At 45.3% G+C, this 21,545-nt stretch overlaps 1 protein-coding gene across 6 annotated transcripts; it reads right to left on the reverse strand.

Annotated features, from left to right (window-relative positions):
- Positions 1-31: 31 nt before the first annotated feature.
- On the reverse strand, positions 32-19,916 carry LOC120454689 (regulator of G-protein signaling loco). 6 transcript variants are annotated; one of them, XM_039640216.1, is made up of 5 exons: positions 19,572-19,916; positions 17,359-19,502; positions 2,306-3,094; positions 1,101-2,241; positions 32-1,034 (listed from the first exon to the last, which is right to left on the reverse strand). In XM_039640216.1, exons 2-5 carry the CDS (start codon positions 19,492-19,494, stop codon positions 472-474), a joined length of 4,629 nt encoding a protein of 1,542 aa, XP_039496150.1. In that variant the 5' UTR covers positions 19,495-19,502; positions 19,572-19,916; the 3' UTR covers positions 32-471. The 6 variants fall into 6 exon arrangements, with proteins under 6 accessions (XP_039496150.1, XP_039496152.1, XP_039496153.1 ...); XM_039640218.2 differs by lacking the exons at positions 17,359-19,502; positions 19,572-19,916 and adding exons at positions 9,975-11,031; positions 13,466-13,616; XM_039640217.2 differs by having other exon boundaries at positions 865-1,034; positions 1,129-2,241.
- Between the last annotated feature and the right edge of the window lie 1,629 nt (positions 19,917-21,545).

Here is a 21,545-nt window from a genome sequence, read left to right on the forward strand (position 1 = left end):
TCTTTCTTTGTTTTTTTTTCATTCTTTATGAATTCTTACTTTGCTTTTTTGATTTGGGAACCATTTAGATACGGAAAAAATGAAATTAGAAACGAACTTATGTTTTCGTATGGGATGAAAATTAAGGATTACTTGTAAACATTTTAATTTCATTGCTGAACTTTCTATGATGAATAGAAAATGTATACTAAACTTTCTTGTAAACTTTAGGTAGGTAAGCCACTATATATTATTGAATAATGCGTACTACTTATTATTTGCATATTTTTATTCAAAATGTTGTAAAGCTAAAGCTTAATGTTGCTAGTTATAAATACAGGCGATCACTCAGTAGATAACATACAAAAGCTCGTCATGGATTGTTTGGACATTTAGAGAATAGGGAATAGGATATACAGTATCAATAAATAGTGCACATATATATACAAGCAAGATCAGTAAAGCCATTTCTAGTACGTGGGCGCACTTATATCACACAAAGCTGCTGCTGGGCTCGTCGAGATAGGCACACCGTGAGCCCGCCTCCTCCAGAGACTTTCGTCCCAGATCCAGTGGTATTTTGCTCGCAAACGTTCCAGGTTTGGAGGCTTCTTTGGGTGATGTTGGCACCTGTTTGCTGGGGGAGAACTTGTTGCAATAGTTGCCCGTGGGCTGGGCCACGCCCCAATTGGAGGGCTTAATGGGCAGCACCTTTGGCTTGGGCGGCAGCGGTGGCGGCGCTTTGGCGAATTCCGTTTGATCCTGCGTCGCGGCAGGCAAGTCAGTCTCTGGCTCGTGGTCCACCTTCATAGGCGACACCGGCTGTTGGCTCCGTGTGATGGAGAGACGTGGCGCCGGCTGTGGAATTTCCGTAGGCGTGGCGGGTACCTTGCTCACGGGACTCAAGCCGGCGCGCACCTTGCGCAGCTTTGATACAGCTGCGCTGAGATTCTCCTTGTTTTTCAGGAAATCCGGTAAATCGAAGTTGATTTCGGTGCCACGCTGATCCTCCAGTCGTGCCAGCTGTGCGCGCTTTAGGCCCTCGAGTAGTTCATCTGTAATTGGATAAATAATCAAGTTAGTTTAGCATTCTTTGGGGGAGGCACGTCAAGGCTACCCACCTTGGTGCTCGGCTACTCGCTCCGTCACCTGCAGCTTCACACCCGCTTTCAGCTTGGCTATAATTGGCTTCTTGGGATCTGCGACTGCTGAAGTCGCTCCTGCCTCCTCGGACTGTTGACTGCTGCTAGTGGACTTCTTCTTGAGCTTGGGGAGCTTGCTAGCCGGAATGTTGCCGCCATCGCGCTGCTGACGCCGCAAGGGTTCAAAGAGCGATGATGACGTCGAAGGCGCCTCGTTGGACTTCATGGAGCACAGATCTACGGGCCGCGACTTCTCGCTGGATGCTTTGTCAGCCTTGCTGGCCAGCAGCTCGTTGAACACCTTGTTCGTTAGCTCATCCAACTGACCCTGCGGCAGTGGCTTCATAGGTTTGCTTTGCTTCGGCGGCATGCTACTGCCGCCGCCTACCTGAAAATCCGAATTTAGCATCACGATGTGCAGTCGCTGGCCATCGGCCGTGGTCACAGGCTGATTGAGGTCGACTGGCGCTTGAGTATCCCTCATGATCACCTGCACCTGCTCCATTTTGTAGTTGTATTTGCTGAGTATAGGTCGAATCACCTCGTGCAGTTGCTTCTTGGGCTTGCTCTTTACCGAGATCACCTTCGGATCAGGCAGGTCCAGCTTGAAAGCCACCCGGCGCTCGATCACCACCTCCTTACCGGCCAGGATTTGCGATGATTGCTGCACATCGATCGATTTGGTGCTGCCCTGGAACACTATGTCATAGTAGGGATACACAAGGTTTCTCTTTTCCAGCAATCGTTCGACCAGTTCTCCCACTGTCTCTCCAGGTCTTGTCTGCACTATGGTGGTGGCGCCATCGGTGAGGATCACTCGGCACAACGAATACACGCTCTCCGTACTGGCTCCTTGTCCACCAGTGGCTGTGCCCGCATCAAACGAGGACAACGATGACCTAGAACTGTGCAGATCACTTAGGGAATTCTGTCCGCAGACAAGCTTGAGGGAGGCACTGGTGAGCGGGGCGGTTGGTGGTACTGGTGGTGCCGGCATCAGCGCGTTCTGCAGGTCAGCCATTATCTCCGTGCGATCGCGGGACTTACTCCGCGTCTTCCGGTGCCAGGGAAGCAAACTTTTCCGCCTTCTATCCTCCGCATTGCTAGCCGATTTTTTGAGCTGTGAGAGTATGAATTCGTCTTAGTAAGGATTGCGGTTATGCATTTATGAAAGAAACACTCACCTTAGAGAAGGCACCTAAGTGAAAATTTGTCTTCAACAGCTCGTCCAGATCCAAACCGCTGTAGGGTAGGGGCTGGTTCTTCTGTTCCGCCTCCACGCAGCTTTTGTACAAGTCCGAACGAATGAAACGCTGATAACTATCAAACTTCATCAGGTTGAAAATCTGCTTTTGTGCTGGCGCAAAAATGTCTGGAGCGGCACCGGCCAGCTTCTCCTCCGTAAGGCTACGTGCCTGCGAGTCCACGTTGACGGGATCACTGCTGCTGTTGGCCAAATGCTTGCCAAAGATCTCTCGGGCCTGAGCCACTCGATCTGCCTCAGATTCCAGCAGACGATAACGTTCGCAGGCGGTCCAGAAGTAGATGTTCTCCGCGGAGAACTCCTTCTTGAGAAACTCCGAGAACGTCTGCATGCCAGCGGCATCCTGAAGCATCCGCTCAAAAGAGCCGGCCCAACTGCTGGGACAGCCGTGATCCTGGGCCGCATCCTCTGCAGCAACGGACGCGGTAATGGCGGAGGGCGGGGCAGGTGTGGTCAGGATCTTGGGCACCTGCAGCAGACTGAGCTGGTGCTGGCTGCGCGTCGACTTCAGATCGGAGTCCAGCATCAGCGTCTTGATGTACATGTCGTTGTCGGAGGCGTTCATCGAGGCAGTGCGTCTTACGGGCGACGGCTGTCCTAGCTGCTGCTGCTGCTGCTCTTTGGCTACCTTGTCGGAGCGGGGCGTGCGGAAGGAAGACTGTCCCCAGGCTCGACGGAAGGGCGAGGCATTGGCGGGCAGAGCGCGGTTCTGAAAGGATTAGAGAAAGATACGAAATTATAGCGAGCTGTCTTTAAAATACATAACAAAACGATGGTAATGATAGACTTAAATTGAAATAAACTCACTTAATCCATTGAAAAATAAGGTAATAAACACTATATTGTGGCCATTAAGAAAGTTACGTAAGAAATGTGGGTAGTCAGTAGTAATGACTTGTTTTATTGTTCAGAGAGGGAAATGACGATAGCAAATAGTTTCCTCATGCAACCCTTTAGATTTCAATTAAACTTGCAGCAAGGAAGCACAAAGAAGACATCGATTCATGGCCCATTCACAAGTACTAATTGCGGGCAGCCAGAGGAGACTGTCATTATCATGGTCAGAGACGGGCACGATAAACTTTTGAACTCCTCAAATCAACTCATAAATTTGCTTGTGTGACGCATCGTGGGCCTGCTTCGGTTCGGTTCCCCTCCGAAAACTATCTTTTCCAATTGTGTGTTAAGACATTCTGGAGTGGTTCCATGGGAGTTGCTTCGAGTCGAGTTCCCCTATGCTGATGATGATGATGTTGATGGTGGTGGTGGTATGGTGCCCATTCCATCTACTTACTGCACTTGGAGCTACGATAATCGCTGCTCAAACAGACGGACTGAGAATCTTTAGTCGCCGCATGGTGGTCATTGTATTTGTGCATTTCCCACCGACTTTTCGTTTAACGACAGCTTTTGTGCGCCATCCCCTTCAGGCGAGAGATTAATGAATTCCACTCCTAAACCCATCATTCTATTCAGATCTCGAGTTTCGCAGAAACCATAACTCACTCCCAGCTAAACTCAAAAAAGATACATACATACAACGCAACATTTGTTTTGTCGACTAACGCTGATTGTTATAGATAAAAGAGAAATTTTCAACATTTCCGGTTGGTTTCCACTTGCTCTCTCGCAGTTCGATCTTAAAAGGGAAAAAGCGCTTTTTGTTCATTTTTTCTTCATTAATAGAAACCAATTTGTATCGAGTTGTGCGAGCTCGTTTATACAATCTTTAAATTGGTTCGACACACGCTACCAATTGTGCAGATTGAGTTGAAATGGCATTTGTGTCGTCAAGGGAAGAACTTCTATTAATATTCTTATTCTTTATATTTATACAAACTCGATATGCAATAAAGTGCAATTTCATCATATCAGGAAACCATTCTTGTGACGCCATAACGTATGAGATATGCCAGTTCATATTGAGACATAAATACATGCATATACTCGTACACAGTGCAGTAAAGATAGTTTTATCGCTCTGGTAAAAGGCAAATTAGAGTATGTGGGTCAGAACTCAAAAAAACAGCACTTAAAACTACTTAAGCTGCACTTGAGTTTGGCTTTATTTTTTCTTTAAATGGGGCCTGAAAATTCCAGAAAACAAGCTGACACAAACAGATTCAGCAGGCGAAAGCTCAGAGAGGAGCATAAATCAACGCTGATTGCCAAACAATAGGAGGCGACTACTAAAGGGGGGGTGGGTATATAGAGGTGGTCACTAAGTAGGAAGTGAGCAATTTGCCAAAGAAAATAATTAAAATAAATAAACGACGGCTAATTCACAGATTGTCGACTTTGCGCTGCAAAATCCGCAATCGAATGGAAACAAAGACGAGGCAACCGAATTTAGCAACAGTGATTCGTGCAAGAATGGGCAGCAATTAGGTCCGACCACTAAGAAATCCCACAGCTAAAATATACAAAAAGTACACCGAAAGAAACACTAAAAACACTATAAAACACCAGCAATCTCCATTCCGTTACATTCAGTGGTCAAAAAAGGGAGTGCGGGCCGGAGCATATTTCTCCGCTTCAGTGGACACTGACTTGGACATTTTCCGGTGCCGCCATGGTGGGTACGTTCACATCCACATTCGCATTCCCATTTACATGGCCATGCCTCTCTGGGGCTGTCTCCACATATTAAACTCATCATCGAACACTGAGAGAAGTTAGCAATTAATGTGATTACTCTTCACTGCTTGAATTTAAACAAAATCACTGCTTGGTTTATGTCATTAAAACGCTTTACAAGACATTAGAGCGGCATGGTAATTATAAAAAATGTCTGCAATTTTCTCACAGTGCACTTATAGACTCGGTTCAACTATCCAGCTTGGCTTCATCTTTATATCGCTCTCTCGAAAACGAGTGCCAAGTCATTGAGCTGAGTTTGCATTTCAACGGCGGCACAACTGAGCTGAAGACAAACAAAGTCCCACGAGTGAATTATCCGCAATGGCTTTCGGCTCGGGTTACCACTCTTTGGCTTTGGTGGCTGGCCACAATATAATTTCTCTATATGAACACCCGATCTCATCTGCTCCATCTGCCGCAACCTGTCGCCTTCTGGGGTGGCACTTAATTAGCAGGGCGGCGGTAATTGGAGTCTGGAGCCGATGGAACAACCGCAATGGTCTGCTGGACATGATGGAAAATTGAGATCCATCGAAGGGTTTCGTTTCGGTTACTCTTTGGGGCGTATAGCCATGCCGCCTGCCGTTCGTAATCTTGGAGCCCAGACACTTGAGAATATCACGTAGTCTCGTTCGGGGAACCCACACCCTCCCAGATCTTTCGGGCAAATATCACGCATATCGGTTCATTGGAATTACTTTTCAGCCGATAAACAGGGAGGGTAAATATGTTATCAAGTATGACGAACTGGCTTTTGGGGGTCCCTTTAAAGATATCAAATATTTGATGGTGTCTAGCAGTTCCTCGAAGTGTGCCAGAAATTCAGGGAATTTATGACCAATCATATGCATTATTTGTACACATACAGCGGCGGTCAAATTAATGGCACATCCAGATGTCATTAATAAATTGCGCATTTTAGGGTGGAATGTACGAATGTATGCGGTATCTTTTAAATTGCCATGGGTTGCCTTTTAGTTATTGAGAAATTAATTGCTCAGTGAACACTTTGAACTTTTATTAATGGAAGCCATAACTTGCCTCATCCGTTCTCTAGATTGCCATTAAAACAGGTTAGCTATTTGCATTATTGAAACTAACTTAATTGTTTGTTTTGTGATATTGTGTCCATTATCTAAAATATAAACACTTCACTTAAGTGCTATGATATGAAAATGTTAAGTACTTCTAAAATTAAATACTTAATGGGAGTACAAAGCGGTAGTGTGGTAGTATATTTATGAACTCCATTGTACTCGCAGTACACTACACTCCCTATAGAGACAACAATGAAAACGAATCTTATCTGGCGAAAGGCCTGCATTTCAAAATAAAGCGAAAAGAGGGCGGATTGGGGGTGGCTCATGCGGAGAAAGAGGAAAAGAAGGGAGAAGAGAAATAGAGTGAAAGATAGAGACAGCGAGTCTCGTTAGAATTGCAAATGATCAACTAACCATAGGCGTTGATAAACCAGAACGAACCTTCGGATTCTCTGGATTTCGTATGATTTTGCGGCGTTTACGACTCTATTTCTTAAACAATTTTGCGGTATTCCAGGTGACAAGGTGTGTGTGTGTGCTTGTGTGAGTGCGTGGGCAATACAATGGCAGAAAGCGAAAACGTGACGCTTTTGTCAATTGGCTTTTTCAACACTTTCGCACTGGAATTCACAACGCGGCACCGCACTGCACTCTTTGGACTTTATGTAATTGCTTTATTTCACTTGGAAGTACTTGTATCTTTCGGAAAAAATGGAAGCCGCGCCGAGAGCCGCGAACCCGTCGATTCAAACGCAAAAGTATCTGTGAAGTTGCCGAGGTTTAACTGCCAGCAATGTTAAGTTTCGAGATTGCAGCAACAGAACTGTTAAGAGTCGAATGTTAAGCAGAATGCAGAGAAGAGCGAGAGCGGCAGAGAAAATATTATTAATTAATATTAACTATCTCGATCGGTGGAAAGTTGTGTAGAACTTTTGGAACAAGAGGCAATGAGTGCACAGTTAAGTTAGTGCAAAGATAAAAGTGCAGATCGTGTATACTTTAAATCTTTTCAGCGAGAGAGCGCCAAAGAGAGTGATCTTCTGAACAGCTGCTTTAACAGTTTAGGGGAGGCAACAAAAACTGGATTTCGAAATTCGAATTCGACTCAGAGCGTGCGTGTGTGTTTGTGCGCTGCTTACTCATTTTCAATGGGAATGAGAATGTCTTTTGTTGTTTCTTTTTCTTTTTTTGGTGGCTGTTTCGTACGTTGCTCTTTGTTGTTAGTATTGTTATTGCTTTTGCCTATTTGCCTGACACCGGCTGCTGGAAATTGCTTTTGTTGTTTGCTTTGCTGCTTATGAATGAACCGCATACGCACACACAAATACAAGTTTGCACAGCTTGTTGTGGGTGTGCTCGCTCCCCCTGTCGCTGTCTCTTTCCCTCTCGCTCGCCCCACCAAGTGACGCACATTTTTGTTGATTTTCCTTAATTAAATGTTGCTTTTTTCAGCCTTTTGGCCAATTAATTAAGTGGCTTAGCGCGCATTTTGGCCGCATTTTACACGGCGTATGTATTTGCGATGCCCATTTAGGTATGCAATGCAATTGGCTTAATGAGGCAAAAACATTTGTAGTTTGCGAAAACATGCCGACGAGTAAATAAATTACTCTAAAAATACCCAAAATACGCTGGCAAATAAATGAAGCGATACGATCCCCTTCCATTCTTCCAGTGGTCTAAACAAAGAGAGCCCCAGTCAATTGGAATAATTAAAATGCCAAGCAAAGGCAACTGGAATGCGGGCGGCTGCTGCTTTGTTGTTATGCATTTGGTTGATAAATTAAGCAATTCGCAGATATACAAAAGTGAAGATCGATGAGGGAGGGTAGGAAGGCTGGGAAACCGTAGGGAACGCGTGGAAGCCGACCCCCATCTGCGTCCAATTTCCAGATCATGTGAGCACTGGAAAATTCTTTTATTTTTCCTTTTCGCCGCGTGTGCGTTTTTTTGCCTATAATTTCACAGTTATTTATGATTTGTTTAGCTAATGGCCAGTGGGCAAAAAAAAAAAAAAATAAAGGGAACTATAATTTTCCACATTTTACGCACTTCGCTCTGGTTTCCATCTGCGTTTTTGTGCGTGAATGAACCAATTCCAGCCAATCCCATCTGTTCCGTTTCCCAAATCCACAATTGCAACAACAAGCATCGTTTTACATTTGTGAATAACAGTGGAACCTCCAAAGGAAAAATTATTAGTTTTACAGATATGGGTTTTGTATGACAAACATTTGCATTTTATGTTGTTAAGAATCAAATAAAAATTATTAAAATCAAAAGCACTTTTTTTTTCAAATTTCAATTGATTCTTATGTTTCAGTTACGGCAGGTTTGCCTGTATCGCTTTTTTGAACAATTGTGCACATTAAATTAAATATCCGGCATGCTGCTCGTTTTCCCTGCTTCTTTTTGTTTGCGTTAATTTTATGGAAGATAATGCGGGTCATATGCGTTCCGTTCTGAATACTCCAGGCGGAAGATACAAATACTATGTATTTAAACGTTGAGTACAGGAATATTGTACGGATATGTGGATGGAATATTTACAATGCCCACAGACGTTTAACGACTTTTATACGGCCCAAAGTGTGGGCAATTCAATGGGAATGGGAATATTTACTTAATTTCTTTATTGATCAATGGAAATGGTTAATATCGGCGTGGGCCACTTTCCCACCTGGCAACCGAGGAGCCAACTGATGACCAGTGAGCCCCATTGAAAAGTGAAATGCGGCACGCGACGCCCATGCAAATGCGATAATTAGAAAGTCATTATGGCTGGCAAATCGTTGGCCCGATTTGGAATTAGATGGGGACATCTTCGCTTGAGGTGACACATTGCATGCATATAGGAAAAGTACTTCTTAAATGGGAAATCTATGCAGTAAGAGTGAGTCTAATAATAACTATGAGGCTGTTTTCAACTCTTATGATGAGATAGTCTGATCTTCAGGATGTCTGTCTTAATTAAGACTATGCGACAGCAAGATAACTTTGTAACTTAAAGATGAATACATATAATATAAAATCTCATGTTCAGATACATGATCAATCTAGTGGTTCTACGTCTCGAATTCTCTTCCTTAATTCCAACCCAGAATCTGCGCAGAATTTACTGCTGATTGATTTGTGGCATTACAAACAACTAATTTTTATTGGCCAATAAACTATAACTAAATGGCGTAATCCAATTTGACGTACATCTAGAATGCAGCGCAGGGTAAACACCACGAAGCTGACGAGTTCAAAGATCAATCGGGGATTACTCTGTGGCTGGGGGATTCGCTGGAAGCCAGGTGCCGCCATACGGACAACCATCAACGGATTTTACGGACACGCATTAATGGCCATTGATTGACGACGACTCGGGCGTAAATAAACAACTTCCAGTGAAAAATTATGAAGAGTTTTTGGCGTAAACAAATTTGGAACTAAAAACATATCGAAACGGAATCGAATCGAATCGAGGCGAATCACATTGGCGCCAGCTGGCGAAGTACACTCAACAAATTAAAAGGGGTCTAAATGTTTGAAAATATTTAAATAATAATAGTTTTTTCTTTGTAAAATATTTTAATTTTCATTTTAAATTTGTTAAACTTAAATATTATAGCTTTGACACCATTTTTCAGCTTATCGATATAGCAAATGTATAAAATGCGAAATTTCGTTGGAATTTATAGAAAACATTTTAGATCTAAACTTAAGTGTAATGAAATGAAGCATTCAACATAGTTTTCATCTCATCTATTCAGTCCTGACCTAGTATTCGAAATGCAGTCTTATATTTGATAATAGATATAGATAATAGATTTCCTAATTTTAATAATTTCGTGAATATTGTTGAGTGTACTCCCAGGCGAATAAAACCACTTGGGACGTGAATGGAATCTAGAAGTGACTCACTCGCATGACGTTGGTGGTGTCGCGCAGCGGAGGCGGCTTGCTGAAGTCCATCTGCTGCACTGCATCCGGATCGCTGAGGGATCGGCGCAGCGTGGTCACCGATGCGCGCTTGGAGTGAAAGGAGCCGCGCAGGAAACGCGCAAACTCGCAGGCGGCATTCTTTCCAACGCGACAAACGGCCCGTGGAGGTGTGACCTTGAAGCTGGGCAGGAGTGGCGCGTGCATCTCGAAGGAGGAGTCCGGCGAGAGATTGCGGCTATTGGAGCTGCCCGACTGGGAGGTGAGATTGGAGCTGGCCGAGCTGATGCCGTCGTCGTGCTCCTCCTCGTCCTCGGAACTGGTGGGCACTTCTCCGCCAGCTGCAGCCAGTGGCAGTGGACTGCAGCCCAGCTGCTCCTCCTCCCGATCCCTGGTCACTCTAAGCAGCACCGGGGAATCGGCGCGGTTATCCTCCAGCTCTGGCTCACTGAGCTTCCGGCTGCCACTGCGCCTCTTGGTGGCCGAACTGAAGAACTGCAGCACGCGGGAGGCACTGCGGCAACTGCGGCGTTCCGCCTGGACACGTGCCATGGCCATGGGTGGTGGCATCAGGTCCTCCGCCTCGGCGCATTTCCTGGGCAATAGCTTCACCACCGCTTGCTCCTCTGGCACGGTCTCCGGTGGCATGGTTATGTGCGGTGAGGCACTGCGCCTGCCACTGGCGCTTTGATAGAACTCCTTGGCCTTGCGGCATATGTAGGGTGAGCTAATCTTGGACTTGGCCTTCGGTGTGCTGGCCTGTCGCTCCTCGAAGTCCTGCACAAACCGGGTCAACTGTTCGCGATCCAGCTCCGTGAGGCAGCGATGCCTGACATGTTTGGGCGTGGAGCCGGCCGAGGATCCCGGATGTATTCTCTTGATCTCGAAGCTGCTGTCAAAGGTGCCGGAATCGTTCAGCTGGCTCAGCGACTGGACGAACCGCTCCACCATGCTGGCGATGCTGTCCTGGTTCTTGGCGATGGGTATTCTGGAGCAACTGCCTCGATTGGTATTTGTATTGTTCATGACGCGCACTTGCCTAAATGGGTTCAATTCAATTTGATTATTACTTGCACCTTAAATGCGTGTAGCAATTAAAACGCAAGGTTTTATTTTGTGGGTAGGGGGTTAGGGAGATGGTACTCCCAATTATTTCGATTTTAGCCACGTTCACGCTGCTCGACTGTTCGCGTACGACTGAATTTCCCCGGCCAAATGGCCAGCCGCCAAAGGTAAACTTTTCACGCAAGTGGGGAAAAGCTATGCAAATTTCGAGAACTTATGTACGTATCTCTCTGGGACGCCTGCGCCCTCGAGACCGCAGACATGTGCGACTTCTTCAAATGTTGAGTAAGCACTTTTTGCTTTTTTTTATGGACTCTCCACGCTGTTTACTGCTTTCTTCAGACGTGCGATTCGCATGTGGAATACCTAAAGACTGACGGAAATTGTCACTTGTCGATGTGTCTGGCTGTGAATCCAACGGATCCATTGGATTCGGATTTGGAATCGGATTCAGTGGTGCGTCACCCATGTTGGCCCATAAGGAGATGCCAGTGGGTTTGCGCAATCGAAGAGTTTGGGCTCAAATGCGTTTATACGCATGTATATAGAATGTGAAACGAGCCTTATAATCAAAACAAAAGTTATAAAGAAACAAAAAATGCTTTTATTATGTTTATCGCTCGAATATATAGACTACAACTAATGGGGCGCCCACAAAAAGCGCTCTTTACTCGCCTTCCTCTATCAGGCATTTGGCATTACTCCCCTGACTAAATTCGACAACAAGCCTTCTTATCAATTTTCGGGTATCAAAATAGCTCAGGAATTCCTGTGTAAACAGCAGAAAGAAAAGTGTGACTGCGCAATATGAGCCAAGAACTTAATAGCTCTGACCCAAATGGTTAGAATATACATTATGTATGTATCAGCAAAGACACACGAGAATCGTGACCACTCATGGCACTCTAATCTTTGGAAGTTCCTAAGGGAGCACGTCAACTCCAGGTTTAAATGGAATCCAGTCCAATCGTAAATGGGAATAAGTTCTTCTTGGAACTTTCGACACCCAGGAAAAGTTGTCATAAACAAGTGAGCCTCAATGTGTCGAAGGCGATTATTAAAGCCTTTTATGCACATTTTCATGAATGAATAAGATTTTAATCTTGATTGCGTTGAATCGCCTGACATGGAAAGCCATAATAATTGCTGTATTATATAGAATAATATTTATTCATCGCACAATAACGCGTGACAAAATGAATTCGATTGGATTCAAGCAGTTGCCAGTGACGACAATAGATCAAAGTGATTTCTCGTACTGCGTCTCATTGTTCTCGCCACAGAATGTGACATCATTTGGAGCTGAGAGAAATACTTCCCCGTGGAAAAGTGATTATATTGATCGCCTTTTGGCGAAATTCGGGGAAATTCCGCAGGAATCACGGCTGTGTAATAAATCTGCAAAGCTGTCTGGGGCTATTCCATTGAATAGGTCAGAATCGGAATATTGGCCACAATCAGACTATTTTTGGCATTTAAGTGGAAGCAGCAAGCAGGCGGAGATCTGTTTGATTTTTCACTCTTCGATTTTTAAGTGGAATCATTTCTTGGTTGAATGTGAATTACTATGTTCGTTTACACCAAAGGCAAATAAATAAGGAATTCGTGGGCTGTTTTAAATTGGGCGAAATTTGCGATGAACAGTCGAGCGGCAGGCAATTAATTCTGAATAAAACTTTGGGTTTTTATTGCACACAGTTGGTATTTGGCTAATTTAATTTTCCATTATATATTTTTTTTTTGGGTTCTTGAAGTGTTCGAAGAAAAGTTTATAAAAACATTAACGCACACCCACTGGCCATTAGTTATGGAGAAATGTCTTGGGGGAAATACAACACAATCATAATTCGAAGTCGCTAGCGATTTGTTCGCGTTCCGTAGGCGGTTTAATGGTTTTTACGCGGTTTTTAGCTATGACGTCGATTGGGGATTTCATTTGTTTGATTACATTGCATATCAAGGCAATAAAATGGAATGTTTTCTTGGCAGTGGAATTCGCAAAGATTATGAATCGCAGAAACATTTTCATTTCATTTTTTTCTTTTTTTTTTTTGTTCGTGTTTACCCTCTTAAGTTGTATATTATTTAGCACATTCTATTTTGGGGGCCAAAAACACACAGAAAACAGAAACAGGCCACAAACAAAAGTTCAATTGACTAGCTGTTTTTATTTATCCAGCCAATATTTTATGCCCGTGCGAGATTTTATTTTTGGGTGGCGATGAATGATTTATCAGCAGGTTTTGGGTCCAAGGTAATTAACAGATATCGCTTTAAAGTCTTTGATATATTACAGAATTCAATTAATTGGTTCCATGGTTTCAGTGATTAATAAACTTGGAATTTCCGGTTGTCTTTTTGAGTTTGGGGTTTTTATAAGTTATCAATTGCTGGTTACTTCAACGTACACTTTGCTGCTGTGGGTGCCAGTCAATTGGCCCAGTTTTCTATATAAATTAAAACTTATTGACTCTTTCAATTTGAGTTTTGGTTTCGACTTGGTAACCAAATGCGTGGCGATCGAATGAACTGCGCTCGATGACTGACTCAGGGTTTCTGAACGATGTGCGACGTTTAGGTCGCTGTTAACCTGGCTCAGATGGAAAGCAACAACAACATGTTGCCCATGGCAGTAAGCAGGTGAAACAGCAACAGCGCAGCTGTTTGTACGCCGCCATAGGAGCGAGTGAGAGACAGAGAGCGCATGCGCGCGTTTTTCAACGCGGGGCGGTTTACAGGCGGTTTCGTCCGCTTTCGCCGTTCTAGCTCTTCGTTGTTGTTGTAGTTGTTGTTTTCTTGTCGATCGGTGGTTAGTCACTAAAACCTGAACATAAATACCGACATCGGGGTGGAAAATGTGCAGCGGAGTCAGGTGTTTTCCACTTGCACTTGCCGAATGCATTAATTTAATACCTCATGCAATTTTATAGCGATTTTATACCCTGTACTTCGCATATTCATTGGACACTTCCACAAAGATGTGACTACGAAAACAAGTTATAGTTTGAGTCAGATGACGCTAAAAGACTATTCGTAAAATTTGAACGATTACAAAAAATCTTAAGCTTATAATTATAATAATTAAAGGTTTACGACGTCATAAAAACCGTGAGTCGCAAAGAGCGAATATTCCATTTCGAGTGGAAACGTTTCAGGCTCATGGCAAAAAATGTGTGTAAATGTATTTTTAAAACAATATTTATTGTTATTTCTTCTGAAATTTATAGTGCTCCCCTTCTCTAAATAAGATACCACATTATTCACGCATTATTCCTAACTAGTATAACAACTAATAGCTTTCTAATTTAAGAGGGTTTTACTTTTACTAAAAGATTTATAAGTAAGAAGATCATATTGCCTTTAAAGCCAGAACTCGCGGAGTATATGTATGTATCTTACGATTGCCAAGGGCCAACCGATTTTGGTTGGGTTTTTTCGGCCAACTGCTTTGGGTCATTTCAATTGGCAGGTTACGTGCCTGGAGCGCAAGGTGTTTATTAATAGCAACCATTCGACATTCTGGCATTTCGGCACTTTGGCATTCTGGTGTTTCTGACGTACTTCGGACCGCTCTTATTTTCGCTGCTATCAAAATATGGGGGCACAAAAACAATAACTCACATACAGTGCGTTCTGTTGGAGCAGGCAAATAATATGCATTTCAAAAATAAACATTTTGTTTGTCATTTCCATTGCCATTTGTGTTTGGCCTTTGGCATTTCGGGTTGAGTGCCAGTCAAACTGATAAGACCTATGATCACAACCGAACAACTTTGGGCAATCATTTTCAGCGCAAATTACACGACTGATGGATGTATCTGATAGATACATTTGGCTGACTGGCTGGCTGACTAGCTGGCTTAGAGGTTTTCCATTCCCACAATCGTCAGCTGGCAAATACGTTATGAATTCGCTGGGCCTTGGTAATAGAACTCACATTCGGAGGCCGAATCGTGGTTAATTGTGGCACAGAACTTATAAACTGCCAAGCAAAATGGTATAGAAATCAACCTGCCAGATAGCCAAGAGTCAAGAGTGCAGAGTTCACTTCCCATGACGATCTACTGGCCACTTCCACAGGAAGGAAGCAAAGTAACGTTCATTTAGCGGGTCACCCCGACTTCTTGCCTTTTACCCCTGCACTTGGATATCCTTCAGCACGAGGGTTGTTTTCTTTTGCACCTGTGACGGCATGTGCCACACCACCTTTTTCGGAGGAAAACCACACGGGTTACCGCCAAAATGCCGTCAGACCAGAGTCAACCTGTTGGAACACCCGGCCAACTACTTATGTCATGTCCCCGATTGCGTGTCTATACGGCTTGAAAATAATTCTCAAAAGTGCACTTGGCTTGCTTACTCATTAGTCCCCAGCTGGATATCTTTAAAAAAAAACTAACTAGAAACTACTGAAATTTAATTAATGTAATTTACATCCATTGGGATCCCAAAAGTACACAGTTAATATATGTACAACAGCATTGTATCAGCTAGAGAAATGATGGATGAGATTACTAAGTGCTATATCAACATTTCGATATGAACATGTGTGATTTAATTATCTTAGTGCTAATATTTGGATGTTCTAGACAGCTGAAAAAATGTATAATATGCTTAGTTTGTGATAGACACAAGGCAGCAATAATTACCACCTTACCAGGTGTCACAGATTTATGGATGGGCAAACAAAAAGAAGCACTGTTTGCCGATTGCGACCATGAGAAAAGAAATAGAGCATTCTATCAAAGGCGCAAGAACGTGCTGCAATAAGCAAACAAGCAGATTACTAATGCCAAACGACATAAAGCGCTATGAAAGACGACTTTTGGTGCTTTAGTCACTTTTGAGGTGAGTGGGATAAGGAATTTCGTGATATAGGGGTGAATCGCACTCAACTCAGTCAGCCAGGCATAAAACTAAGTAAATATCGTACTAGCAACGCACGTCAGCAATATAATTTATTCCACGAGGTATTCCAAACCTCTGCCTAATTACTGACTTGTGCATAATAAGAGGTAGATCCCACAGGTTTTTTGAGAGGGGCAACTCATCGATCACCGAGGCACCGATATAGGTGTGAGATATATCCACAAATCACATATTGTCAGCTTACCTCGATCTCCTTCTCCTCGGAGTACAGGCCACAAACGAGTTCTCGAAATGACATTTTTGCATCGAGATGATCACTTTTGTTGTTTGCCCGTGCAAAACAATTGCACTTGCAATTTGTACACGTTATTGTTTTTTTTTCCTTTTTTTGTTCTTACTTTATCTTAATGAGAATTTATTTATATTTATTTCAGTACCAACTGCTGACGCGGCTCCTTGAACTGCCGTTGAACTTTTTATGGAGCAACTTTTGCGCGACGTTTATTTTATTTATATTTATATTTATATTTCAATTTTAATATGCCCATGTGTACTATGTATTTAATACAAAACAAATAAGCGAGGGAACAGCACAGCACAGCGAGACGAAAGTGAAACTGCCGCAAACGGGCGACCGAATCTCACAAAAATCGTATAAAAAATCGCGTGTTGTCAAATCGAAAATCAAACTAAATTACGAGTAGCTGATGGGAATTCTGGGTAGGATTGGGGGGCGGCCGGAGGAGCGAAAAGGTCAGTCGGCGTCGACGCCATTAATTGCTTTAGATTGAATTAAGCCCGAGGCAGAGGAATCCACGACGCAGCCGCTCGGGATGGAGCTGCACTGGTACTGGTGATCGGCTTCAGTCGTGACCTACGCCCATGACGTCATTGGGTTCGGAGCACTCTATATTTAGCCAGCGATTTCCGCCCTTATCACCCATGACGCGCTCGAATCCCCAAAACGCGATAATGGCGATCGGAGCTGTAGTGTAAGGGCCTGGCCGTAAATAGTAACTAAAACCGATGAAATCCGTACCCGAATCGCAGATAGCGGCGGAACCGTGGCCACCTATTGCCAAGGCCCAACTGTGACTACTAAAACTCCCGGTAAGCGGACAAAGGAACGCCGATATATGGCCAACCAGACCACAGAGAGAGTCCCCTTATCTGGGGGCCCAGGGAGCAGAAGGAGGAGCAGTGTGGAGCGATAAGCTCCGAGAACGCAGGTAACTTGGAGCGGCGTCCAGGTAAACAGATTTTTGCCCGCGCACAGGGGCGGTTCACAAATCCCGGGGGTTCTCTATGCGTTTTAATATATATGTAGTATGTTTTTGTGATTCAACTAACATATTTTAAAGGGCAATAAACGCCAAAGCATTCCACAAAACTATGATTAATGTAATAATAAAAAAGATAAGGCTCCACTTACCCCCAAATCCGGTTCACTGTTTGTAGCTTCTAGAAGGCAATGCGATGACGAAGATGCGGACATGCTGCTCCGATCCTTGTGCGATTTGTGCAGATTCTGCAGGCTGGCCCACGTGTCCATGGTCTGATCCATACATGCACCACTGACCGACGACTGCACACTGTCGAGGGCTTCGAATCCCAGCGAGTGGCGCGAGCCAGGTTGACCAAACACCTGGGCACTCAGCTTGTGCGGCGTGGTTGGCGTCTCCAGAGCCAATGATCTGCGCATCTTGCGGGGCACACCAGCAGGATGGGCAAATGTGTGGCCTTCATCGAGAGATGGAGCCGCCGAGTGCAGCGAGATGTCATCCATGGAGGCCACGCCAGCCAAATGACGCGGTGAATCGTCGACAAAGAGATTAAGAACATCATCACAGGAGCGTGTGGATGTGAGATTCGTAGCGGGACTCTTGATCAGATTGAAACTGGCCAGGAGATTGGGTCGACGAAGAGAACAGCTCGCTGGCGGCGATCTCAGCAGGGCGGCATGATCGGGCATGGCGCGCACAGTCAGTCTGTTATCCGGGATTCCCACTATGCCCAGTGGACGAGCGGGTGCTGGATAAGTTGGTGGTCCCGCATGAGGCGCCCCTGCCCCCGCTCCTGCAGCCAGGAAGTCCACCACCAGAATGCGATCCGAAATATTAGTACAGTCGTTGTTAAAGCCAATGCCCGAATCCGAATTGGAGGTGGTGGTGGAGATCTCGCTGTGGTTCGATGGCTGCGGCGAGTGAGCAGCTGCTCCTGCTCCTCCAGCTGCGCCAGCTCCAGCACCCGCCTCGTAGTCTGCCTGATGACTCCGACTTGCCGGCGGCAGAATCCGCATGGTATACATGCTCCGCACGAGATTCACCACATATTCCGAGTTATTGGGGAACTCTAGACACAAATTCGAGATGGGATCCCGGGTGCACTGCAGGCGGAACTCGTGGGCTCGCTGCAAATGCTGAGCATGTTCGATCAGCTTGGTGTCGATTACGAAGACATGGCAGCTGTGCGATATACTGATGTGGCCAGCAGCTGCTCCGTTTCCCGCACTCGGCTCGTACTCCTCCTCGATCTGGGTGTTGTGCACGGCGCTAGTGACCAGACCAAAGAATCGATTCTCGCTCTCCGACGACGAGCTCACGAAGTTCAGCCTGGCCGAGGAGTAGGTGGCCAGCACTCCGCCGCTGGAGCTCTGCAGGCTCAAGCTGTCCGGCGTGATGCACATCAGCACAATGGTGGGCTGTCGCTTCTCCTGTCTCAGTTTCCGAATGCAGGATCGCACTGTCTGCAGCTTGGAGCTGTGCGAAATCTGCTTGGGCATCTCGATGGTTCCCAGATAGCCCACAATAACGCGGTACTCCAGTGCAGCGCTGCCCACAGCCCGCACCATGGCACTTACATTGGCCACATCCGCTGCTTTGGATAGATTGGCTGTCAGAGGCGGATCCTCCAGAACGGGTTTTAACGTCGGGTGCTCGGGTGATGACTTTGATTTGTGCGATTCCACTGCCTCTGGTGGGTTTAGCTTCTTTTGGGGCGAGTTGCGTAGTCTGTGCAGCTTGGCCTTGTGGTGTAGAAACCGGGGCTTATGCCTCAAACTGGCTGCCAACAGTTGACCCCTTAGCGTGGCATGGGCGTTCTCCTCATCCGAGCTGTCGGAGTAATAGTTCTCGGCAATCTGCATGCGAATGCTGCCAAAGGAGTTGCCTATGAGCTGCACCACTGTCTCGTGCGGCAACTTGGAGACATTAAGACCGTTGACGGATATGAGTAAGTCACCGGATCGCAGGCCAGCTTGCTCGGCGGGTGAGCTGCTGATGATGCAGGACAGCCGGCATGGTTGCTGCCCGGAAATGGTGAAACCGAATCCATTGTAACCGCGTCGCACTTCCACGGTGCGGATGCCATTGTAGTTGTAGTTGGGCCGCTTCTTGCGACGCCGCTGGTGCTGCTGTGTGTTGGATCCCGCGGGCGTGGTGGCGTTGGTTATGGGGGCGGGCCCACTACTAACAGCCGGTGATGCATCCTCCGCTGCTGCTGCTCCCGTTCCCACGGCTGTGGAGCCACTTGCTCCCGTTATGGGCAAAGGCGGATGATGGTGGTGCATGGCGCTCACTGCGAGGAGAAAACGGATGATGCCGAGTACAGGCCAATCTTAGCCCACATCTGGACATATGTACGCACCTTTCTCATGGATGGAAGCTGCAACCTGGATTTCTGGAAATGGAATGCGGTTTCTGTTGCGCCCCTTTTCGGATGTTGCCCCCTCTCGCTCGCACCTGTGCGTCGCCTATGCCAACTATGTAATCAATGGCACACACACAAGCGCAGCAATGGCCACACGTATTTTGCTGCACTTTTCTAGGCCTCTAATTAGTTGATAACTAACACTTCTTCGTCGGCTACCTCATTTTTACGCGGTTAATATGTTTTTTGTGACTTTATCGGGCATCTTTGTAGCAATTTATTGCGTTTAAATCGGTACTTAAAATATGTGTCTACAATGCGCAAGCGTAACTATGAATTAGAGATGGAACACACTAAGGTGTTTACTCGAACTATCGATCTTACATTGCTTCTTTGAGATATCGATAACTTTGTTGAGCGCGCCATACCAATTTAAGGTTATTATTTCTTAAGTTATGCAAAATGTTATACAGTATTTAACAAATTGTTTTTGAGTAATATCAATATAGTCAACATAGTCAAGACATGTAAATCAGCGACTGCAAGCCGATATCTACAAGTTTGAATATGATAAAAATTGGGCTGCCAGACTCACTGAAATCAGTGAAGCAAGCGCACCCAGACATTGTGCGTTTTAAAGCAAGCAGCTGTTGTCACATAACGCCAGCGTCGGTTACTTTTCGATTTGAAGAAAAGCTCGAAACGCTCGTCCTTTAAAGTCCTTCCGGTGAGCTTCCATCTGCGTAGCGTGTTATTTGTGTTTGGCCCACGCCGTTTCAGTTACATTGGGACATTCAAACGAATTGGTTGTACGCGCGCACTCCGAACCGCTGTGAAAGTGTTGAATTAGTTTTTGAACCCGAAAACAGCAGTTAAATCGCTTGAGTGAAATGTAAAGTGTTATTGTTGAATGGATCGAAAAGTTTGAAGTTCTGTCGGAAAAATGTTTGCGGATTATCCTGAGCAGGGCCTGCAGAAGTGACCCAGTCAGCCAGCGGTGTTGAACCAACAGAAATGTTGGCAAGGACATTACGGACAAAGAATTTGGCCAATAGAAAGCAATGGGGGATGTTGCGGAAACGGAAGTGCCAAATTGAAATGCCATTTAAGCCAGGCGAGCGATTTGCCCGACTTCGTTTACAGCTCATCCGGATTCGTTTGCGTCTGGTCAGGGCACTCAGATTTCTTGGGGGGATTGGTTTGCGAGCGTTGGGGAGTGCGATCCCCAGACGACACTTGGCGTCGCTCTTGACATTGATTATATTCATGAGGCCAAGTCATAAATTCCAGCCCGACTGTTTACGAGGATTCCACCCCCCCTCCTCATCCGTAGTACCCAATGCCCGATCTTCCCAGCTTCTTGGCCCCAAGATGTAGCCAAGTTGCGGCTGGAGTGCCAATAAAATCATTAACTGTTGCAGCGCATTAAATTCATGGCCCAGACGTTGCTGCCGCTATTCAGCCAGCAAACATTGTCATAAAACCTCGACCCATTCACGCCATATTTCATCTTGCGTCTCGACAGGACTCCTCCTCACCCCCTTCCACTTCTCCATCCATCCACCTCACATCCTAATTGCCGAAGGTCCTGAGTCCCGGGGGCGTGTGAAAAACTATTAAAAGGCCGTTGGGCCGTGCATCGTGGGCCATAATTAATGGCGACAATGACTTGATCGGCCGATAATTAATTTATCGTCATTTATATTGCCAAACTGACTTCGCGCACTCATACTATATACGTACATGGTTACCAGAGCGGTTGGCGATCCCACGGGAGCACGTAAATTGTCCAGAAGTTGGGCTTCTACTCCCAGTCTCAGTCCCAGTCCAAGTTCCTACTCCACTTTAATTTCTTGGCTGGCGAAAGTTTTCTTTTCAACTAAACCCAACCAAGTTTCAGTTGGTTCTATTGTATTATTTTGGCACATGTTCCTCCCCCAACACCCCGCTCACATAGTTTTGGCCACAAAT

This window comes from Drosophila santomea, chromosome 3R, assembly GCF_016746245.2.
Source record: "Drosophila santomea strain STO CAGO 1482 chromosome 3R, Prin_Dsan_1.1, whole genome shotgun sequence".
NCBI classification, from domain to species: Eukaryota; Metazoa; Arthropoda; class Insecta; order Diptera; family Drosophilidae; genus Drosophila; species Drosophila santomea.

Coding starts and splice junctions, on each gene's coding strand:
- LOC120454689 (XM_039640216.1), bottom strand. CDS start 19,494: ATGCACCACCATCATCCGCCTTTGCCCATAACGGGAGCAAGTGGCTCC. Junction 2,242..2,305: donor ACTTAGGTGCCTTCTCTAAG/GTGAGTGTTTCT, acceptor ATACTCTCACAG/CTCAAAAAATCGGCTAGCAA. Junction 1,035..1,100: donor GCGAGTAGCCGAGCACCAAG/GTGGGTAGCCTT, acceptor ATCCAATTACAG/ATGAACTACTCGAGGGCCTA.